Source organism: Ambystoma mexicanum, chromosome 4q (genome assembly GCF_040938575.1).
Source record: "Ambystoma mexicanum isolate Mex_15411 chromosome 4q, UKY_AmexF1_1, whole genome shotgun sequence".
NCBI classification, from domain to species: domain Eukaryota; kingdom Metazoa; phylum Chordata; class Amphibia; order Caudata; family Ambystomatidae; genus Ambystoma; species Ambystoma mexicanum.
In genome coordinates this window covers 363590574-363615514 of record NC_090928.1, presented here as the reverse complement: position 1 = coordinate 363615514, position 24941 = coordinate 363590574, and the positions used below count along the sequence as shown (strand labels likewise).

General features: G+C 43.1%; 1 protein-coding gene across 3 annotated transcripts in view; it reads right to left on the bottom strand.

Annotated features, from left to right (window-relative positions):
• Positions 1-24941, bottom strand: part of LGALS8 (galectin 8) — an 898608-nt gene that overhangs the window by 668358 nt on the left and 205309 nt on the right. For all 3 annotated transcript variants that reach the window (XM_069607929.1, XM_069607930.1, XM_069607928.1), the window contains one exon: positions 322-410. In XM_069607929.1, the coding sequence (XP_069464030.1) occupies positions 322-410 (89 nt within the window). The remainder of the gene's footprint in view (positions 1-321; positions 411-24941) is intronic.

Here is a 24941-nt window from a genome sequence, read left to right as displayed (position 1 = left end):
ATTATCCAAGTTTGTGATGTCCTATTCCAAACTTTAAGATGAAAATTGAATTTGATATCTTCCGTCTAGATTTTTATAATTATATAGAAGTAATTAAACAATGATGACTGATTTTACAAAAAAACATTTACTGAACTTGTCTTGGTATACTTGATCCAGAGAATCTAACAAAATTGTAATTACATGCTTCTTTGTTAGTATAACCGGAATACGCAATTAAACCACTAAAATTGACATTTGTGTTACATCAATCTGAGGATGAGCTCAGCCCCAGGAACCACCCTCTTCTGTCATTCAAAGATTTGCTAAGTGAGATCATACCTGTCAGCATCATTCGGGACAGTCCCATGGATAGCAACCATATGTCCACTCTGCAGGCCACCCGGAACGGTCATAGTAAATGGAACCACCTAGGAAGAGAAGAGCAGTGGTTTATCAAGCATGTTGAATTTTAGTTAACAACCTGACCTGGAAACAATGAACATTGAGTCCATTTGAAGAAATAATTAGTCATGAAAAGGTAAATGCTTTTGATCAAAGTGTCCATCTGAAAAATAATTCCACAGTTTACCAGCCGAAATCAGTAGCATTCAATTGAGACTTTATGCAAATATCTAAAATGATCGTTAACCAAGAACATTTCCGAGACATCCCTAAACAGACAATGCATTGCAGTGAATGCAGACTGGTTACTACAAACCAACTAAACATTTGATGCTAAAGGACAATACATGCCTCTGGGCCGCTCACTCCCACATCTCACATTTTCCTCCCACCCATTCTCTCTTTTTTCCACTTACTTCCATTTGGTCAGCCCTATATCACTCAGGCATCTCTGGTCCCTGTGGGCTGCAGCTCCCACTGCTATCGAAATAGAACTTTTTTTTTCTTTTTTTAAATAAAAGTATAACTTTTCACTTTTTTGTGTCGGCCAAAAGCATTGTTTTCATTTTGGTAAACACTAACGGGTTGAACAAAAAGGAAAACTGTACACCCAGGCTGGCCTTGGGTGTCAACCTTCTCTTCTTGCCTCTGGAGTGTACTCTATGGTAACAGTGCTCCAGCCCTTGTTAAAAGCTTGCTCGGGTGTGAAAAGTTGGGCTGCTGAGTTTTTACCAAGCAGTACAGCCAGCAGGCACAAGTGCTTTATCTTAAATCGAACTTCCCCAGCAATAAGCCCATGACACAAACTACTATTGGAAGAGGCAGAGAAGATGTAGAATTGGCTCTCAACAGAGGATCCAAGGAAGAACCAAGTGCCAGCAGGTCTCCTCCATGTTGTGCACAGTTCACCCTTGCCTGAAAGCATGCAACTCCGTGACGGGTGTGAAGAATCCTGCAGATCCCGCACTGAAACCGTGTCTAAAGTCTCCTCCCGGGTGCACAAGGGAAGGCGGATGCTTCCTGATCACAACCCTGTGAGTGGTGTACTGCAGGAGCATCACCTGGGAGGAGACAGGACCCAGGGTAGTGAGGGGATTCTGTGTGATGAGACATACTGCTTTTCCTCTGACAGGAAGACTCTTATCACTGTGCCAGAAGAGGTTATTGCTTATTGTCATTTGAATGTCTCCCAACCTCCTATTAAATCTAAGGTGATAAACCCTAAGGTTGTAACACCAAAGCATATTATACCAAAAGAAAGAATCTTTTTGATTTTTAACAATAAATGCCCCCCTCAATTCCAAGGGTATGCTACAAGGGATGGCGGAAATGTTGTCTTCTCTAAACCATCTTCCTCTAGACCAGTTAAAACCTACAGCCCCTCTGTTAACATTACTATGGGAATGAAAACTACCCTTAAAAATAAGCAGTAGAAAAACCTAACTTTAATGAAACAAACTACATGTCCCAGAATCCTATATGGACTGAGACGAGGAAGAGGGTTGAAGAGGCATGCAAATTTAGTAGTCCGGAAATTAGGCCTAACAGCCATTGCAGGAGTCAGGCAATTGAAACTAATGGCTCACACCTGAAGCCAATTGAGGCATAAAGGGCTGCAGAGGCGCGAAGGAGGGAGCTTGAGCAGGAGTTGGAAGGCTGGCAGTTGTAGTAAAAGAGGTGAAGCACAAGGCTGGAAATTCACCAAAAGTGGGAGCACAGAAGGGACAGCGGAAAGGTGTAGAAAGCAGATTTTACCTGCAAGTTCTGACAGGGTCCTGTGTTCTCAAAACCTGCATTGCCGGTGACTGCACCGAGGAAGATGTACTGAGAGCTGAGTTTTCCCCATGTGCGCCAAGTTGCTGTGATAGCAGAGCCGTGACCGTGCTGAAGCCCGAGGCCCGCAGCAGAAGGCAAGCTGTGGGCCTGAGGAGTGAAGGAGACTCCCAATTGGCATGGCCGGACCGGAGACACCCGTGCTTCAGAAGGGTGCGAGTCCCGAGTATGCTCAAAGCAGTAGAAGTGGAAGAAGTCAGGAATGAGAAGCAGCCCGCAACCAGAGTATTCCTGGAGCCGGTGAGTGAAGCTTGGCTCTCAGGTTCAATCAGCAAGCCTTGCTGGTAACTGTAACCAGCTGTAAAGTAACTTGCGTATGTTTAAAAGCGAGTTTAACTGTTCATCGTTCTGAAAATCTATTTCTAACAATGGAAATGTAGCACACGCACAAACAGTGAAAGCTGTAGTGTTCACGTAAGAAGTAAACAAACATTACAACCATGGTTGCCAGAGTGGTTGAGTGTCCTTAATTGACAAGGGAACACTTGCTAAAGCCATTCAGAAAGCTAACGTTGAATTTCACAGAGTTACGAGTGAATACAGCATCAAAGGAAGGTTGCGTGTGGCCAATTGTTTTTACCGAAAGGAGTCTGAAATCATATCCGTGACATTACACGGGAATAAAATCACTTGCAACCCTTAAACCCCTTAACTGCCAAGGACGAGGTATCTCGTCCTTGGGATTACCTCCAGGGTGACAAGGACGAGATAGCTGGTCCTTTTTGGCACCTTGATTTGAGCGATCCCTCCAAAGCAGGGATCGCTCAAAACTCTAATCCAACCCCAGGGCTATGTGAGGGGGAGGTCCCCCTCACTGTCAGGGGAATGGATTACCTTCAATTTCACGTCAGCGTGCGTAATGCACGCCAGCGTGAAAGTGAAAGTAATTTTCACTGCGGCTGCCATTTCGGGCTGCTGCAGTGAAAATGAAAGGTGAGTCTCCACGTTTCTCCCCCTCGATCTCTGGCTGTATTTCAAGCCGGAGATCGAGGGAGGTGTCGTTGGAAAGGGGAGATTCGTCCCCACACGTGTCACAATGAAAATGGTACCTCACATGTGTGGGTGCACCTACCAGGGCGCAAAAGGAAAAGGTTAACCCACTGGTAACCCCAAGCCTTTCGGCACAGCACATTTTGTTAATGTGGGCAACCTACACATTTGGGCCTAGTGTGTCGAAGCCAGCATGGAAAACAGGGAACCCCATGCATTTCCAAAAAACACCCGTGGGAATCCACAGAGGTCTTCCCAAATGGGCCCTACATTTAGTCACTGCTTTAGGCAACATACACTTTTGTAACCTGCACAAGTCACCTACCCTAGAAAAGGCCTGCCTGTGCGCTTTCAAAAAATGTATGCTTGCCGTTCCTCACCACATTGGTTTTCCTGATTTACACATGCTAAGTACGTCTGTTCAGGCCGGGAGAATAAAACTCCTGTGTACCATGGCTCAGTGTTTGGCTTGTGGTATTGCTTGTTTTGTGAAACACTACAAAAAATGTGTGATTTCCTAACTGCAAGAGTCGGGGGAATGTAGCGGATCATTGTTTTTCTCAAAATTCATAGATACCATTGCTGTACCTAGCCAATCATGTCCACCACATACCTTTTTTTCGGTCATTTTCCCGCTTTTTCCCCAAACTATGGAATTTTCCCCTACCTAGTTGTTGCCTGACCTGCGCAAATCACCCCTTCCTAAACTTGGAATTTTGTCTACTTTTCGGAAATGTATGCCTTTCTGTCCTCCAATTCGGCTTTCCCACCCTTTTCTTCCATTCCGTCCACGCATGTCCAATTGGCCAAAATCGCCTACCTCTCACAAAACAGTTGGTAACCACATCAAAATAATTTTTTATCGTTTCCACTCAACCTGTTCCCGAAAGCCAGGAAATTGGGGAATACAGCACAGCAAACCATTTGTTCCTAGCTCTTACAATGAAAAAAACCACAGGCTTCTTTGTACATCATTTTATTGGCATTTTGTGAAGAAAAAAAAACAAAATGTTCCCCCTTTGTGGTTATTTTCTCTCACCCGCCTACAGCAACCTAGGATTCCTGAGTGGCGTTACGACCATCTACATGTGGGAGAAAAAGGGGCCAAATTTGTCCACGATATCTCATGTAACAAAAATGTTACAAGGCATTGAATGGCGACATACCGAAATCACCAAAAAAAGGCCTTGGGCCTTGGGGGGGGGGGAACGGGGGAAACCCATCGCACTTAAAGGGTTAAGGTTAAAGATCCATCTTAAAAAGTAGTTGCATGTGCCTAAATATGTTTTCCATTTGAAAACTGAACCTTGTAGTATTCTGAACAATCATTCTTTAATTCTAGAAATTGTTGTACTGACGAGAACACGCATTACCCAAGACATGAGGCGAACCCTTTCCATAGAGAAACAAGTTCTATTTAAATCCATCCGCCTGATCTGTAAGGTGGTTAAAGGTCCAAAATCACTTTTTGAACTACCAGACGCCTCATCAGAATATACGGTTCTGCACCCATCGACGATTGAGGCGAAAATGCCTAAGCAAACTAATACCTGGACAAAGCTGGATGATTTAGAGGATATCAGTGACATCATCAATAAACTGAACAAATCTCGAGCCCCGGGTCCGGACGGCATCACTAATTTCGATCTAAAGTCACATCCTGTCGAATGGGCTAAATTTATAAGAACTGTATTTACACGATGCATGACCATAAAATCTATTCCTCCAACATGGCAGTCTGTAATAGTGGTCCCGATCTATAAAAAAGGCGACAAGCAGGATCCTTCCAACTATCGACCTATCGCCTTACTTGACCCCACAGGAAAAGTCTTTGACTCCCTCCTCTTGAAAAAATGTCAATCCTGGGCCATATGCGCCCCTTGTAATGACAACTTTCAAGCGGGCTTCAAAAAAACACTTGGAACCACGATCAACATCCTACTTCTGACCATCTTAAAAAACAAAGTAAAAAAAGGGTACCCAAAAGTGTACACAGCCTTCATAGACTTAAGCATTTGACAAAGTCGATCGCTCCAGACTCTGGCAGAAATTATCCACCTGCGGCTGCCCAAACGACATCCTAAACCCAATCAAAGCTCTTCACATGGACACTAACATCAAAGTGAGACTAAACCATCAAGGCAGTCTATCTTCCTGAATTAAAACAAAGAGAGGAGTAAAACAAGGCTGTCCGTTGGCACCAGCCCTTTTTATCGCCTATAAGGGAGATTATCAATACTCTGAAAATCTGATCAGATCTTTTCCACCGAGAATAGCACAAACATCAGTAGACTGCTTTATGTGGACGATCTTATCTTATTGGACCTAACACCTATAGGCTTACAACGCCAACTCACCAATTTACAACTTTTTTGCAATGAAAACAACCTAGAAATTAACACCGACAAAACGAAAATCATGGTGATGGAGCGCTCAGCCAAAACACAAGTCAAGCCAAATTGGTTCCTGGAAAAAGCCAAAATTGAAAAAGTAAAGAGCTTCAAATATCTCTGCGTAACATTAGACAACTCATTAAAAGACACGGCCATGCAAGAAGCCCTGTTCGACAAAGTCCGAAGCTTAGCAACTAAAGGCAAAGCAAAAGACAGAAAACTTTGAAAATGTTCTACCATTCCATTACTGAACTTTTACAAACAAAAAGTGGTCCCCAGTCTAACATACAGATCAGAAGCTATGCCATGCCTGCCTAAGACTCTTTGGCCAAAACTGGAAGTAAATTTCTAGAGGACGACTCTCAACCTACCAGACTCAACCCCGATTATACTGATACGGCGAGAACTCAGTTTGCTCTCTCTTCAAGGCACTGTGGACTGCAACACTCTCATGCTCTATAGGAAATGCATCCTCCCTAACCCTTCCTCCCTCCACGAGCTAGTGCACAGAGAAATTTTAGAAGGAAACTGTCAAATCTTAAACCAATGGAAAGAAGAAAATCAGGCTCTACTAAATACCATCGAGTGCACAGAAGATGACCTGATCAAAAACCCCACAAGAATAACCAAAAAAATGAAAGCAATGGATTGGATACATTACTTAGATGCAGCGGCCGAACACAAGCTCGTCTCTCACTTACCCTTATCATGGAAAAAACGAGACGACCTCCAGAACTACATCAAAAAAATTTCGAGCAGAGCAGCGTGCAATCTTATAATGAAAGCAAGACTAAACCTTCTAGACACAAACGAAATCCGTCATATAAGAAATCAATCGCCGTCCAATATCTGCAGATTTTGTACAAAAGAGAAAGAGACTGTTCGCCATCTTTTACTGGCTTGCCCAAACCTGACAGATATTCGGCATCCCTACATGAAATACATCTGCCAATATTCAACAATAACTGATGAAGAAACATGGTGGAAAAGAATGATTAGTGGTGATCGTACATCATGGCAATTAGCAACCTTTAAGTTCCTCTACGCCATAACTGAAAAAGTCGCCTTAGAAAGCAAAGCAAAATAAATCTTCTGTATGGGCATGGACATCCTACTACTCACAGCATCAAACAAAAACAAAAAAACAGTTACTTAAGACTTAAAGCCAAGAGACAAAATATGACTAAACATGAGGAAAAGCACCGAAAATGTTGTAAAAACCAAATTTTTGATTAAATACTCAAATAAAAAAAAATAAAAAAAGTTCAATGTCCCTTGATACAGGTGTGGCATTGTTACCTGAAGCTGGAAGAGTAGCAATACAGCTTCCGGGTAGTAACTAGAACCTACAAGGTGTGAATAAAGCTGGGGAAGGGAGCTGGGTGCTTGTAAAGAAGATTAAGAAAATAACCTGTAATGCTAAAGAATGCTGAAGCTGAGATAAATTCAGTCTTGGGGCAGAAGCAGGTTATACTGGTGACAGTAAGACAGATAGAAGAGGCAGATAGCTGTCCCTTTTCTTGGAACCTATAGAAAGGAAGAGTGCCTTGCCCATCTGTAGAGGTTGAAGTGTCTTGTCTTTATACATCTAATAATTCTGAAGTATAAAATTGAAGCAGAAGTACCTGAACTGTGGTGGTGTATAAAACTGTCTGTGGATGTCACATTGAAGTTAGCTCCTAACCAATTGTAAAGTTGTAGAAGAAGAATCAGAAAAAATGAGGAACCTTTTGGTTGGTACCAACAAATGGACCCACGCGCCCTTTGGTTTCTGATAGTTCAAACTCACAGGGTGTCGCGTGTATATCAAACATGAAACGGAGAAAGTAGGTTCCTCTACTTCGTTTATGTAAAGTAGTGCGATGTTGTTTCATATGTTCATGCGGCAAAAAAGATTGCAAGTGTCACACCATATTGAACGTAAAGCACACTCCAAATTTTATTGGATGGTCTTGTTCCTTTTTTCCTTTTTAGAGTTGCCCTATATGATGACACGTGTTTCGGCGACTACAGCGCCTTTCTCAAATCAGGGCTAGTTTTCAAACAAAATATACAGATTGTATTAATTCTATTTACTTCTGTCTGTGTTGCCAAAGTCATGCGTTAAATCCCCGCCTCAGTCACTCTAGGCGTTCGCTGTATGTGTGTTAGCTTGCGCATTCTTCCGCGCTCTAGAAGAAGTTGTTTACCTTTTCTTTGGACTGTGGCAAATAATCTTAGAAAGAGGCTACGCAGGATTACCATTGGTGCTATTTTCTTGACTTAAATTGGAACGGGATCTTTTCAACCAAAGCTGGAGAAGTGTTACCAGTGGATTTTCTTTTGATGAACTTTTGTTTTGACTTGGAACTTACAAGAACTGGTTTGAGATTTTTCTTTCCTTTTGAACATTTTGAAGAACTGTTCAGAACTGGTTCAATACTTTTCATTCCATGTTTGAATACTTTGAAGTTGACTTTAAAACCCTGGGAATGTATTTACCCAGGACAGGTGAAGCTCATCCAAATATTGTTCAATTATTATTCATCATCTCATGTTATTTTATTAGTTGCCTTGAATGTTTTGTTGCTTAGTGTGAGGGCCAGTTTGTCTATGTTTGGAGTTATTCCCTTAGCTTTTAGACTAGGCTGGGAATTCCCTGATAAAGTAGGGCAAGTGAGGATTTATTTGCAAACATTTTCTTTAATAAAATGTTTAATCTAAAATACAAGTAGCCGTCGGCCTCGCATGACCCCTCACACGAGACACCACATCTCAATTTACAATTTATAACATTTTTCTATGAGCTGCTTTGGGACACTTCGGTTTGTTATCGGATTCTCTGTCCTCCCACTCTGTGACTCAATTTATATGATAGGATAGACAGGCAATAGTCCTTCTCCCTCTGACTGCTTCCACACTGCCAGGGGTCTCATTCCATCCTCCTGAAAGCTATCACCATAGCTGCTCAGTCTCCTGGGAGTTGTTAGCATGGATTTTCTTACTCTGTATCTCCTGTTCCACAAGACTACTCTCTCACCTTAAGCCAACTCTTTGTCTTTTACCAACAGTAGCTTTCCCCCTTTTGGATTCTCCCTCAAAGTACACTTAGAACCACCAGGTAATTGACCTTCATCTGTGGATAAGGTGGGTCGGCTTTCACTCCTGACAGAGATAGGTTAGGTCATTTTCATCTCAGAATGGGGGAATTGGTTTCCACATTTTCCATAGCTATAGATGGGCTAAAATAGTTTTTTGGGTCCTTTTAGTTACAAGACTGCAATGACCTGCTACACAAACCTATAACTAACATTATGTTGAATGAATTGATCAATAAAGAAACCACAAATAAATATAGATTGCCACCAGTTTTTTCTTTTGCTTTTTTCATAGTATATTTCCAAGATTATTTATTTAGTGATGTGTCACTGGTATTTAGATTAACTATTTAAGAATGGATGATTCAGAACATATAATGCACTGACATCTAAAGATTAAATTGGGGAAGCATTTGATAGGCAAACCGTACAATACAATGGTTCCAACAATAAATGGGTGTAACTGTGAAGCCTTAGGGCTGGAATTAGATATGGCGTATCCTGTAGAGGTATTGTGTCTGTGATTAATGCCTGAATGAAGCAAATGAATGGACTCGCAATCTCTTGTCTCTCTTAGATCTGCTAAACTGGACCGTTTTATGGTTAGAAACACTAGGGGATTCTGATTGGGAGGGAGGGGGGATCATCATTATGAAGGTGTGGCTCTGAAGTATGTGCATGGACAAATGAGCATTCGGGAGTACAATACAAAGCCTCACGAGTGCAAGCATAAAACAGTTAAATCATTTTTTGCTAAACGTCTTTGAATGGATGTGAATTGTAGCAATTTTAAGTATGATTAACACTCTAGTCACTCACTCGAGAATACATAACATAAAGAATATACAAATGGGTGGCAAACAATTATTCCTAGTCAGATGGCCGATTAAGTGCTAAGAAGTCCCTCAAAAGAATAATGAGGTAATTATTGTTAATAATTGCTGATATTTTAAGTTTGAGAAAGACTGTTTTGGGAAAAAAATTGTTGTTGCTATGACTGTTAAGTGCATGACTATGTCATGGAATTATTTGAAAGCTTTTTTGATGATTAAACAAAGGCTTTTAGCTTTATGGTGTGTAACAACATCCTTCATGAAGGATGAGCATGAATTGTTTTGGACAAATCAAGGTAGAACAGCCAGACATATTGGCAAGCAGCTGCACTGGTCCTTGCTTATGTATTGATCATAGCAGAGCATGTTCCTTCCAGTCTAAACAGTGTTTGATAGATATAACAAACTTTACTTACCAGTAATAGTCTTTCTAGTACGTGCATCTATTTTAGAGTCACATGTTATGTATAGTCTGCCATTTAGGAGTTGGTCATCTAGTGGTTGGTCCAGAGTATTACTGGAAGTTAAACAATGGAGTTGACAAGTGAATTCCTATGCAATATCCCTTTTATTACGTATCTAGTTTATTAAGACAGGCAAAAGATCAACAGATGACGCAAAACCAATTCAAAGTTCACTATTCGCTTTATTTTGGCTGTGGAAAGGTTTAGGCTTGACTGTGATGGGGTAGGGGCAACACAACAGGGATCCTGGTATCCCATCTAGTCTTTCATTTCCTTTAGGACTTTGGCCCTCAGTACTCTCCTCTCCCCCTGAGTTTCAGACCACCCCTGTCAGGAGGTCAAACAGTGAATCACAGTCTCTGGGACTGTACAGTGTCCTTAACACTTCGTTTTGGCTCTGTGCCTTTCTTGTCTTTTCTCAAAGTCATCTGGGTATTATTACACTGGTCCGTCTAGACTCTCCGATCAGGTACCTACATCTGATACACTAGGTCTTGCAGTGCAAATCTAGATGGCCTCCAGTGTATTTCTAGCTTTCGCCCCGAATTTCCACACAGTAGGGTAGCTTCAACATTTCAGTAGAAAAAGGAGGTTTCTCATTTCTGGCCCTGGTTCTGGTCCCTTCTCCACCACTTCAGGAGCACCTTCTTGGGGCAAGTCTTACAGGGATCTACTACTGTCACTTCCACCTAGGGATAAATTCACCTTGCTTCCTCCTGATAGTCTCTGCTTCCCTGCCACTGGTTGTCTGTTGACCTCTTCCTTCCAATCTTTCCCTCCTCCACTCATTCATTTCCCATTATTTTCTCTTAAACGTTATGTCTCTCCACCTCCTTGTCCTCTAGATGCTTCACGTTGGTCAGATTCCTTCATCTATCTTTATCTTTTCAGCCATCTGCCTCCCCGGTTTCCAACCTGGAAGATATTTTCTTTTGTCTTTTCCTTTTCTATATCTCTAGCTGTTTCATCACTTTCAACTCTGTCCTTTTATATTTTAACGCACCCTTTATTCTTACATCTTTCACATGCTCCTACTCACCTTCCTTTAGATGTGTCACATCCTACTCTTTCTTAGATCTTTCTCTTCCTCTTCCACTATGGTCTCGTGTGATATTTTCTCTCTCTCTGCTCTCCATCTCCCCCTCCTTTCCTCCTGCTCTTCTCCCACATCTACTTTTCTCTTCCCCCATTCTATTCTGACCTCTGTCCCCCCTCACATTTGCTTCTCTCCATCCACTCCAACCATCTCCTAACTCTGACAAAAGCCTGTTGGTGAGCTGCATCTTGATACTCTAAGTGTGTGTGTGTGTGTGTGTAAATGGGCTTGTGAGTGGTAGCGCCATGACGTTTGAAAAATAATTTGGAGCTGGGTTTCAGTTTGGCCAGAACAGGAGTAGTCTACAATTCCCCCCATGTAATGGGCTTTCTTGCATTTATATGTTTCTGAAAGGCACAGGGAACCCCACACTCTAGATTAGGGTATTAACATAGCAGTTGATCTCGGAAAGAAAATTCAGAGGATACAATTTGAAAGTACAGCATCAAGGATTTTATTATACCCGATACATTTTTCATTATATGAGTTAAATCACAATTTAATCTGCACTCGGGCAATAATTTTACATAGCATGAAAAAATGTAAGATCACAATCCCATAAAATTCATACTATTAAATCATTCAACCATTCATCCACATACATTCATCATACATCAATCCACTCATACCACACATCAATAGGTACAAGATAAAAACCTATAACAAATATATATCATAACGAACAATTCATCAATAATTCAATTATTATACAGAAATTGTGCAATACAAAATGCATAGCCACAGAAGATCATATAAGTGGTCAGCAATTGGGATGGGTCCCAGAAATCTTCACAAGCCTGGTGTGTTTTCGTGTCCTTACGAGCCGGTCCGTGTGGGATATCTCGCCCGCGGGCTGCTCGCCGAGTCATCACGGCCGTCGGCTCCAGAGACGCGACACATTTAGGTGATCTTGTGACTGAATTACGGGCACTGTTAAGACCTATTTTAGAGGAGCGGGAACATCCCTTTTTGTACCTCTTTAACATTTGGACCGCTTGGATTGGAGTTCCAAGTCCAAGAAGCCACTACGCAGGAAAATCTCATCTGGACGCTGTCAGCACAGAGTTTTTTGCTTACCATACAAGAAGCAATGGACTGTTTCTTGTTTTTCATGGCAAGAAAGTAATTTTCTCCTGATGAAGACGTAACATAAATTATGTTAATACGTCAAAACCGGTAGAGAGATTTGGGATGAGGCCGCTTGTGAAGATTTCCGGGACCCATCCCAATTGCTGAACACTTATATGATCTTATATGTGTGTTAGGTTACTGAGTCAGCCCTGGTTTGCTTAGCTAAACAATGTTTTGTGATAGTATTTACTGTAGTATACATTCAATATAAATGGAGCCCAGTTTGTTGAAACAAACACTGTTTGGCTTGTTCATTTCCATAACGTAAAACCCTTCCAAACTTACCAGAGACATGTTTATTCTGCACACCCCTGTTGGACGAAAACTGTATATGATCGCACCAGAAATATAACCCTGCACTTTTAACATTCACGAATTTGCAATGGGCATCGCTTTTCATCTCTGTAAAGTTCCATCCCATTGAAATTATTCTTAAACAAACGGTTTACCATATACACTGTCATTTCCCTACATAATATACCATTTCTTGCAAATTGTCTTTAAACATCTGCAAATTAAAGTGGACACACAAGTAAAAATATGCAAGGAAAATAAAACTGTATTGTGAGTACAGTAAATTAAATTACATTACAGTTGGAAGTGGGTGAAAAGCATTGCCATTGAAATCATATCCTGAGCACATGCTCCTTTGACAACGCAAACTGAATGCAAACGTAGTGCGGATCTGTTGTCAGAATACAGGGCTTTAAAGCATAGTTGCCTAGGCAAAGAAGTCATGGGTCAACCATCTGCCAAGCAAGACTTCTTTTCAATCATTAGATAACCCCCTTTAGCATGGCTGCAACTACAGAACACATGCTCATCTTAAAAAAGAAATTGAGAATAATACATCTAAATCCATTCAACAAAGTTGATTTTCACAGTCTCTGTCCATTGTTATGGCCGAGAGCTGGTCACGTGCAGAAAGGTCCGTTTTCCAAAGGTGTGCAACATCAAAGGACTAAGTTCCAGCTCAAACCTCATCTTTTGAATAATGGCAGATCAATAAAGTGCTATCCGTCCAGGTTTGTTTTCATGGCTTGGAAACTCAACCAGCCTCAACTTAATAATGAGCTGAAGTGGAACTTCAATGTACAGAAACAACCAGATAAACTACACACAAATGATATTTTAACTTTGACCATAACTTTGGAACACTTTGGTCGTTTGAGAAAATGAAAATAGCTTCAAATTCAGTGGAGCATGCCCCATAGTGTGAAGCCAACAGCGAAATAGTCACATAGCAATAAGTAATACGTTTACGTATTTTAATAACTTTCATATTTCATGCCAGTGGGGAATGAAACACGTCTATCAATGCAGGATCATTGTACAGCTTTTAAAATCTTTATCTTAATAAAGGAATATGTTCCTAACAAAACTGAAAAAAATGAATTTGGGTCCATAGCTGACCAGAACATTCCCTTGTCACGTGGCAAAATAATGTCGACCTATTCAACTAGAGGGATGTATCACTGTGAGTGTCAGCAACTGAAGGGAGTCAATGATAAAACCTGGCCAGTGAGAAAACGCTCCATCAAAAGGCACTGCCTGGATAAAATGCATCAGCTATATAAGCCCACACAGTAATCAGGGGGAGTTCTGCCATTCATGGCAAGTCAGCAAACGGGGAGAGGGGGTGCAACCTGCCCAACAGGAGAAGTGCCAGTGTGGGATTTTGCCTTCAAAGTAGCTGGAGGATCTCCTTAAGAAGGCCCTTTATCCATGGGAAGTCTAATGCATAAAATGTTATCCAAAACAGAACTAGATTCCCAGAGAAGGATTTTGAAAGCAAAGGACAGATTTGAGAGCCTAGCTGACTGAGTGAAGTAGCCTGGAGCGGTGATGTCCCAAGGGACTAACCCAAAAGTGAGTACAAAAATCCCTTTGCAATTAGGATATATATCCTCAGAAATCCTTTATAAGCTAGACAATTAGATAGGGACAGGGCTGTAGAAGAAGCAATGGGGGAAGCAATTTAAAATACTCTAGCCGTTCCCAGTGTAAAATATGTTGTTCTAGCATATCTTAAAGGTCAATATCAGTCAGTAATTCATAGGGTGACTTAGGTCCCCCTTCTTAAATATCGGAATTACCACAGATAGCTTCCAGGAAGGGGGTGTAGGTCCCTATGATTTATGAATGGTCCCTCTACACCCCCAATTGGCACAACAAGGAGATATGAAGAAAATTAAGTTTTCTCCTGTTCAATAAGCATCAATCCTCAAAAATAGGTAGTTAACCTTTAGCACAAAACACAAAGGCTCATGAACAGCACTCTGATTCAGTAAAGAGCACCAAACCTTCAAAATCTTAAAGGAGCACAAGCTTCAATACGCAGAACACTAATAGTCACTAGGAGAATTCAACCAACTGACAGTCAGAACAATTGTCATAAATATTATTTTTTATTAATACACTTGCAAAACACAATAAAATGCAGTTGGAGAAGGCAAATATATTCAATAATTTGTCAAATAGTACATACTCGTATAACAGACAAAAGACAGGTACATATAAAAATATAAATAAACCAGGAAATAGATAATTACTTCCTCTTTACACAAGGCTCGAAGAAGATGGCTAATGTAGCCTTGTTATTGAAGGACATATTTCAATGTACAATATACTTATACAACTCGCAATTAATCTACATAACCACTCATCCCAACATGTTTAATTCCTCACACACTACACATAACATAAAATCAAGGGAAATTAATCAGGGGAGCCTTTTGTCTGGGGGACATGTACAATATACAACAAAAATCAAACCACGACAAATAGTGGCTTTGTTTACAGCTCGATGACAGGATCTGCAGGTTGAGTGAGAAGGTAGCGGTTGTTCTAACCCAAAAGTAGAAGGGAATAGAGAAAAACGCTAGTGCAGTTTTCATCACTCTCAGAGGGAAACGGCAGACAGACGCACTAATTGGTGGTGGTATAGTTTTCGTTGGCGGATGGTGCTGGCAACTGTGCTGCTATGGCTGAAGTGTCCACCAAACAGAGTTGTTGGAGAAGATAGTAACTAGTATATTCTTAACAGCAAACGTTAAAGCTGTATAACCTCTACCGGGCTGAAGGGTATACGACACTGGTAACCCATCTGTAAAACTCAGGCTGAACAATTACAAGTTAACGGCAAACTGGTGTTTGATCCACGGTGAGCTGCACCCGGGGTTGGTGATGCGAGGAACAGGTATCTACAACCTTCACTCACAGCAAATGCCATAAAGGCATCTTCACGACACCCAAACTGTTCGTCTCACAGTCGCAGCTGTATTTATCAGCACTGTGAGCGTAGAGCAACCTCCTCCTTCCCGTAGTCAATGAAGTGGCTCTCCACCCCCTACTCTTGGGGCTGGCTCCCACACTGACACAGCCCTCTCTAACTTTCATCTCTCCATTTCCAACACTCTTGACATCCTTGCCCCTGTCATTAGGGTATGTATGAAGCCTACCAAAAAGTGCAGTTCTTGGTAGTACGACTCTGATCTGGCTGCCCTCAAATGCAAGTGTAGAGCAGCTGAACGGAAATGGGTGGCCTCGGATGCACCCTCTGACAAACTGGCCTGTCGCCTTCTTCAAAGGTAATATAGACTCTGCATCCGGTCCAAGAAAAGAGTCCATATTCAAGCCTGCATCTCTGTGGCTTCCAACAACACGGCTGAACTTTTCAAAGTCAGCAAGGAAGTGGCCAATCCTTCCGCAGCCTCATCCTCCACTTCTCCCACCCAGGCCCTCTGCTCGGCACTGGCAGCACATTTCACCAATAAAACATGGGACATCCTTTCCTCTCTCACTCCTTCACACACATATGCACCACCATCCTCCAAGCCCTCTTCAGCCCCTTATTCTCCTCCCTCCCTCTCTTTTCCTGCTTTTATCACGGTCACACCCGAGGAGGTCACTAGGCTAGTCCGGTCTATGAAAGCCTCTTCCAAAGAGGTGGATCCATGCCCTTCAAAAACTATCAAGGACAACATTGACACTTTAGCTCCAGCCTTGGTGAACCTCTGCAACCTCTCCTTCGCCTCTGGAATTTCCCCTTGTCCCTTAAACACTCTTTGGTGGGCCCACTACTCAAAAAACCTTTTGCCGGCCCTTCTATCCCAGCAAACGATCGCCCGATTTCTATCACTACCTTTTTGGGAAACTACTGGAGAAGTTGGCTATCTCTCAGTTTACTCCCCACACCGAATCGGTTGTCTCCACAATCATCAGTCTGGCTTCAGAGCATCCAGAAGCATGGAAACTGCTCTCCTGAACACCCGTGAAGACTTGCTCTCAAATCTTGATTCCACCTCTTCTTCTGTCCTCATTCTACTTGACCTCTCCTACGCATTCGACACAGAAAACCATAACACCTTGATCAATTGTCTCTGTGATACCCCAGGCATCACGGATCAGGCCCTGGCGTGGCTTACCTCCTTTCTCTCTGACCGTCCATCACAGGTGGAACTCGTGCCCTTTCTCTCCACTATCACCCTCTCTACTTGCGGGGTACCTACGGGATCTAACCTACCCCCCTGGTTCTTCAATATAAACTTGCCCGCCATGGCCCACCTGACCTCTTCCTTCACTTCCCACTTTCAGTGTTATGCGGATGACACACAGCTCTCCTTCAAGCTACCCTCAGCTTCTTCCTCCTCCTCGCTCATTCATGACTGTCTGTCTGCAATTCAGTCCTGGTGTGCAGCTAACAACCTATGCCTTAATGCCAGTAAGACAGATTGTTCTCATTGGGACCCCTGCTCCCGTTTTCCCACTCTCACTGTGGCCGGCCCTTGGCACTGCACCCACACCCACCAGTCAGGCAAATAATCTGGGGGTCATCTTTGACTCCACGCTGTCCTTCTCCTTACATTTCAAAAAAATCTACCTACCAGCTGCACCTCGTCCGAGGTATCCTACCTTTTCCCACTTTCCCCCAGAGACTCACTGTCTCTAGAGCTCTGGTTCTCCCCAGACTTGACTACTGTAACAGTCTCTTTCTCAATCACCCTGCTACTACACTCAGACCTTTACACCTCACCCAGAACAGAACCGCAAGACTCATCATTGGCCTCAAGCCCAGGGACAGCATCTCTCTGGCACTGAAATCCCTCTACTGGCTCCCCGCGGCTACAAGGATCAAATACAAGACCCTCTGCATAGTTGACAAGGCTTTCTGGGGGTGGGGCCTGCACTACCTACAACTCACTCTTCCAAAATCCTCCCTCTAGACCACTCTGCTCATCCTCTTCCTACTCTATGAGGGTGAGCTGTTTTTCCAAACAGACTTGGGGGTAGATCCTTATCCTCTGCAGGGGCCACCCTCTGGAACAGTCTCCCTGCATCGAGCTGGATCACCTGAAGTTCCGGAAACTCCTCAAGACCTTCCTCTTCTCCTCTGCCTTCACTCTACTTCTCCCCTGTTAATCTCTGCTTCTAGCTGCTACCACCTCCTGCTGCTCAGCTAGAGGACTGGTCGCCTGGCTCACCTCAAAACCTTACAGGTCCCAAGAACCCACACCAGTCTCTGCACTTGCCTTTGGGCCCCCGCACTACTTGCAGCACTATGCACTTCCCTAAGAGATAACCCTCTGCACTTAACTCGGCCCCCTGGACCATGCACACTTCTTTCGCCCATCCCTCGCACTTCCTGTATGGCACTTACACAATCTGTATGCACCTTACCCAGTAAGTCGTTGTCTATCTGTTCCTTGGTCTCCCTTGCCCCCCTCTCAAGCACTGTGTACCTGTATCACTTGTGGTAGTGGCACATTATGAATGCGCAACAACCTACTCATATCCCCTCCTAGCCTAACTTCTTGTCATGCACTTGCATTATTGTTCAGTTTGTCATGCCTGTACCCCCCCCTCTCCTCCCAACCTCCCTGCTCCCCCAACTACCTGTTATGCACTTGATTCAGCAGGAATGTCGTCAGGCCTAGTATGATATTATTACTCTATAGCATTCTGAAATTTCCAAGACCCTATGAACGATTGTATCCCATGTACCTCTCCCGTCTTGGAGCGCTTTGAAGCGTTTGTTTTGTGTATAAGCGCCTTATAAACAAACACCCTCTCTAGTACTGTGTACCTGTATCACTTGTGGTAGTGGCACATTATAACACTTTATGGTGTTATAACAGGTTATGAACACTTTGTGGTAGTACTGCAACGTTTTTGTTTACTTTACTTTCTTTGTATATGCTGCTATTGGTATGCATTGTGCTGTCTTTCATTTTTTTGTGCAGTAGTATATTTATATAGTAACTGAGGGGTTGGTAGCTACTTATCACATGTTTAACAGTCCACAAAAGTGTAACAGCAAAGCATGCATCATTTCACTATGCAACATGGGAAAGATTTGGATATTTCACCTGTATTATGCATGCTGCACACACTGCTTACGCGTATAGATGAGTTTGGTCTTGAAATGTGTAATGCAATACAGTTTATACCAATGCCTTGTGTAATTACCTACTTATGTAATGCTGAGCTCTGATAGTTTTATGGCAACATAACAAAGACAATCCGTTCTGGAGGCTTCTCATGAAAACTACATATACATGTGATGTCATCACTGATGTCATCAATTACATTTGTGATGTCATCTTTCATGTCATGGGTGTTAGTCATTGCAGTGCACAGTGGTAGCGTGAGTTATAGTTGCGTAGCGTACCATAACTTGAGAATTTCTGGGGTTTTTAGGTTTTACCTGTAACCAGAACGTCTCTGTAGCAACGTTTTTCCATTGAATTTCATAGGTTTTGTAGTGGTGCAACTTAACCATAAAGTCCCTTAAAGAACGTTTTTTGTTAGTGAATTTCATTGGTTTTTAGTAGGGCACTGTAAACATAACTTTTCTTTAGCAAATGTATTTAGAAATGATACCGTGTTTGTAATAGCACACCCTGTATCTTAACGTTCCTTTAGGAATGGTTTTTGTACGCGATTATCATAGAAAGTTCCTTTTAGATTGTCACAAAGTAAGGGGCAAGGAAGGGAGTAAGTGCGACGCGGATCGTATACCCGCCACACTATTGTTTGCTAAATGGAAGGAACGGTGGTAGTGTGGAAAATACTGCAGTTGAAATAGGTAGAAATAGGTACGTAATTAAAGAAATAGTTGTGTGTGTTGCAGTGCGTTTTGAAGGGCGCAAGTGCACAACAGCAAACGCAAACATTGTTCCTGAACTTCCAAAAAGGGCACCAAAGCAATGATTGTAAATCGAGCACAAAAGGAAAATGCAGTAATAGGAAAAAGAACGCTATTTGTGGGGGAAAAATGCTTGTGCTGTGAAAAGATAGAATCCCATTTGTATAGTAGGACAAATGGCACAGGTTGTAAAAAGATACAAATACACTTCTTCACAATATACTGCGCTGTGTCCATTTCAGCACCAAATTTAAAATAACATCCCTAAATGGGTGGCTGCATATTGGGAAACAAAATTATGCAGGAGATCGGAAACAGAATCATTGCCTGCCCTACTACCTCACTCGGCACAAACGCCACTAAACATCGTGTTACATGGTGTGCATTCCTCCCTACACCAGCAACAACAATAATGTTGTCTACATCGAGCGTCACCAAAGTCTCACACAAAGACACCAAAAGCAATCACTTCAGTGTAGGTGCTCTGCACACAACTCCCATCGGACGCACTTTTTCATTGACTGTCCAAGTAATTTATGTGCCATTCACCCACAGAGCATACACTGTCGCTCGTACAACACACAGCCATAAGCTCACCCTCTGCAGTAAGGTTAACAAATATATGGTATAGCACATTCTGAGCATGCATTGCACACCCAGAAAGCTTATTGTGCAATCCCGTGTCCTCCACAATCCCAAACAGAATATGTACATTTGCAAAATCGGCATATGTTACTTACAACCCTGCAACTGTGGCAATGTCTGCGATTTTTTGCAGGTGTGCACGCGTGGGAGTAGGGGAATAAATGTCAACCAAGGTAGGGGATGTCCTTTGTACTGGTGGCTTTTAAAGAAAGCTGTTGTGTTTTTTTTTTTAAACAATTTCCACAGTAACAGCTCCTTTTGCGGGCTTTCATAATGGTTTTTATTTGTTGCTCAATGCCTCACATTCTTACAATAGCGTCTTCAGTGCAGCCTGTAGATCCGAAAACCAAATGTCGTTGCCACTGTGCGACAATGAAATGCCACTTCCATTGAGAAAGTGGACATATCCATTACCAATGTTCCCATTCTTACAGGAGTACATCCCAGCAGCACGCAAAAAGTTGCACATACTTCCGTTGATAAGACACCTTCCCACATCTGGCTGCCGACAACATTCATTGGAATAGTTATATACTGGACTTGGTGGTATACATGAGAAATGCACCATGGCAGTGGCAAAAAAGTGCTTCACTTCTTTCATCATCTTATTCAGTTGACGGTACACACTTGCACAAGCTATTGAACCCAAAAGCAATGCTCCATAATGCACTATCACTACGTCCACAGTACCTAAAGTGGCCACTCGTCGACATTCTTCAACCAAATGGAGGAAACTACGGACAGGGACACCGCACCACAAAGTCTCCACTTCGTCCAAATTGAAATGGCCATTAAGGCCTCTTGCCACAGCATACTGGAGCAGATCGAGCGCAAAGTAATCACCCACTGTAAAAGTTTGCGTTTCGCCATCTCTGCCCGCCTCACTACACACAGGAATGAAAGAAAATCTGGCAGCCTTTTCCTGTGACGCACACTCTAACCACCTCTTTGGAGAATTCCAACAATCGCATTCCCATTGGCGAGTATGTTTAAAAGCACAGAATATAGCACATGCGTCTCGCAAAGTACCATTAGAGCCGCACCCGAACAATTCATAAACGGTCCTTTTCTCTTTCCACTATCCTCTTTCCACCACGCCCTTATCTGCGTCCCTTTCATCGGCGCTCCTTCACACAGTTGTATGTAGGCGCAATACAATCCGCAACAAGTACCATAGCACATCATGTGATATGATGCACACACTGCATGCATAACAACATCATTGCTGCCATGTATGTTATACACTTCACAATATGTTCTTCCCATTGTAAGTACTACAAATGTCGGAAAAGTGAACCCACAAAAGCAGCAGGGAAATGTATATTAGCTACGTTACGCAAGTGCGTGCAGTCCATGCATACAAACATGATGCATGCCCCTTACCTTGCACATGTTCACCATAGCCTCCTACATTTATCTGTACAACCAAACCTTCTCTCAAACTGTTTGTGTACACACCACAACCAGTAAGCACATTGCCCAATTGCTTTGTCACCACAGTGCCAATGCTATAGCAGCCACCCTAAAAACAACCGGATGTGCCACGTCGAATCCTCACAGTACTGCGCATTGCACTCTGAGAACACGTTCCCTTTGCTTCCATAGCCCCTCCACCATACATGTTTCCTACACGAAGCCCTATTTCAACATCCACAACAATCTGGCGGCGCAGCCAGCACACCTTTCGCCATGCACACAACACTCCACCCTTGCGCACAACGACAACAACACTATGAATGCATGCATACGACCATGTAGGCAGCTAACATAGTACACAAACGTAACATACATAGCAGCACTCAACACAAATCCGTCACTCCATAAAGCACCCATTGACGAAAAAGCAGGTAGCCATTACCACCATCCATGAACATACCATAGCCCCGATCACCCCATACCCACTACCATTCACAAAGTAGTGTTCCACTAGCAACCTAACCACAACATTGTCACAACATTGGCCATACCTCAACAATTCTGCACAAATCATAGTAAAGAACCCAAATAAGCTGCACTTCAACCATACCCTGTGCCATACTGCTAGTATGCACACACTGCACCAAGTAGGCTGGTAGGGTCGATGAGGAACATCCAGTCAAAAGAATGTTAGCATGGGTAAGTGACTTGTTCTTCGAATGGCGAGTGTCCTCCCAAATATTCCTCATCTTATGATAGACTCCCACAGCAGTACTATGTTCTTTTGAAGGAAAGAGGCAGAATTTACAGTTTCCAATTAGAATTTAAGAGTTACTTATTGGTTTATGTGTACAGAATGTAACACTGCCTTCCCAAAAACACCTTCCTGGCGTGTTAATCCTGAATTGGTACTCCCCTCTGTAAGGCAGAGGAAGTAGTCATGCCCCTGGTTGAATGTGCTCTGAGACCCTCATGATGATCGTTTCCAGCTAATCTGTAGCATTCCGAGATTCCTAGGATGATCCACCTAGATAAAGTTTGTTTTGAGATCGCCATACCCAATTTATGGCCTGCGTAACCCACAAATAGTTGATCATCTTGTCTTAATTTAGACTTTGTGGAAATGTAGACACCAAGTGCACGTCTTGGTTCAAGCCTGTGTAGCCTCTCCTCTTCCTTTCCAGGATGAGGTGGGGGATAGAAAAAAGGTAGAATTATTTTTGGAGTTAAATGAAACTCTGACATAATCTTTGGCAGAAAGGTAGGTTTAACCTTAAAGATGACTGTGTAGGGAGGCTTGCAGGAAAAGGCTTGAAGTTCACTCACCCTAAGGGTTGATGTAAGAGCCACTAAAAGGAATTTCAGAACTAGGTGGAGATCCCAAACCGGGACTTGAAAAATATTTGTTAATCCTTTTAAAAACCGTATAACCAGTGGAATCTTGAACAAAGATACCTCTTCAGAGGAGCGCTTGAAAATAAATAGCGCTGCCAGATACCCTTTGATTGTACCAGTTGTACCAACATGGAGCCCCAGATTGGACAAGTGTGACAAGAATGATACCAACATAGGTGTACTGCATGTAAAACGGTCCACATTTTTATCCTTGCACCAGCTGTAGAATTACTTCCAAAGGGAGCGGTATAAGGATTTCATTGCTGGCCTTCATCATCCGGGAGGTGCCAATCCTTATATCTCAACCCCTCAGAAACCATTAGTGAAGGTTGAGAGGTTCAGAGTCTTGACCTCTGAATGGAGAACCCAACCCTCCTCTTGCAAGAGAAGGTCCTCTCTTTGTGAATGACGTATTGGAGGGCAGATGGACAGGTGCAGAAGGTCGAGGTACCACGTCCTCCTGGCCCAATCCAGGGCAATTTGGATCATAGATTTCCAGAACGTTTTCAACCTGCTGATCACGTGAGGAATGACGGGGACCAGAGGAAATGTGTTAAGGAGCGGAAACTGCCAGTCCACTAAGAACGCGTCTCCTAGAGCGCCTCTTGGCGGAAATTTCCCTGGAGTAGTACAGTTCGCACTTCCGGTTGATACTGGTCATGAACAGATCCACTTGAGGGGTTTCCCAAAGGGTGAAGATCTCTTGAAGGACATTCTGAGCTAGTTCCCACTCGCTGGAGACTGTGCTCTGCCTGCTCACAGCATCCGCCACTGATAGATTCCTCCTTCAATTGCCCAGAACCAGAGCTGCATTGCTTCTCTGCATAGTGGTAGTGACCCTACGCTTCCTCTCTTGTTGAGGTAGTACACGGCCACTGTGTTGTTCATCATTATCAGGAAATTCTGTCCCTGTACAGAGGGCAGAATGGCCTTCAGCACTAGTCTGATTGCCCTCAGCTCCAAAAGGTTGATGTGTAGTTTGGACTCGGATGGAGACCAACAACCGCTGATTGTAAGACCGTTGGTGTGGGCTCCCCATCCTGTGGTGTGAGGTGTTCCGTCACTATGGTTATCTCCAGCCAGGTCATCTCCAGCCATGGTTGCCGAAAAGGTTCTCATTCAAAATGTTGTCCTCGCAAGCTGACCACAGAAGGTCCTGTGCGACTCTGCTCAGAACCTGAGGGAGGTCTGACATCCTGCCTGAGAATTGGGACCATTGAGTCCGGAGGGCACATTGAAGGGATCTCATTCTCAGGCGGGCCTCTGGCACCCGGAAAATGCGGGATCCCATGAGGCTGAGCAACCTCAAAAAATCAAAGGCCGGAAGAGACTGTGCACTCTGGGATTTGGTGACCATCTGCAGAATGTCTTGAGCCCTCACCTCGGGTGGTAAGGCTTTTCCCAAGGAAGCATCTAGGACAGCTCTGATGAATTATTGCCTTTGAGATGGTATCATGTGGAACTTCTTGAAGTTGAGGGTGAAGCCCAGTTTGTGAAGAGAGTGACAGGTGGAGCAGAGATGTTCCAGGGCCTGTTCGGGAGATCAGACAATCGTCCAGGTAGGGGTAGAAGTGAATCCCCCCTCTCATGAGACTAGCTGCCACCACCGCCATTAACTTGGTGAAAACCCTTGGGGCAGAGGTCAGCCCAAATGGCAGAACTCGAAACTGATAATGAGAACCAAAGAATTGGTGAGAGCACAAGGAACATAGATATTCTGCGCTGAACTGACCCGATTAGTGATGATACGTTATGCTGCCAGTTGTAAGATTCCCATGGGACAGTGCTCAAATGCCCCAAGTAAGGTGAGCAAGAAAACATTTTGTGGGAATCTCGTGAGATCGGCACTGCGTATCAAGTTTATGAGTAGTCTTAGATACTTGAGAATGCTGTATCACAGTAAATAAAGAGCACTCTTGCCCTGAGCTTTTGTCATTGGATCTTTATTGTTGCTCGAGGTGCCGACATATGTTTCAACCCACAAACGTCTTTATCGAGGCAAGGTTTGTGTTTCTTAATGCCCTTATAGGTAAGGCTTGATGCCTCAAGACGTTTCATATATGGTAAACTGAATAGTTATCTGGGGAAAGCATTACAGAAATGGTCATACATTGCACCACATGTCAAAGTTTCAGTA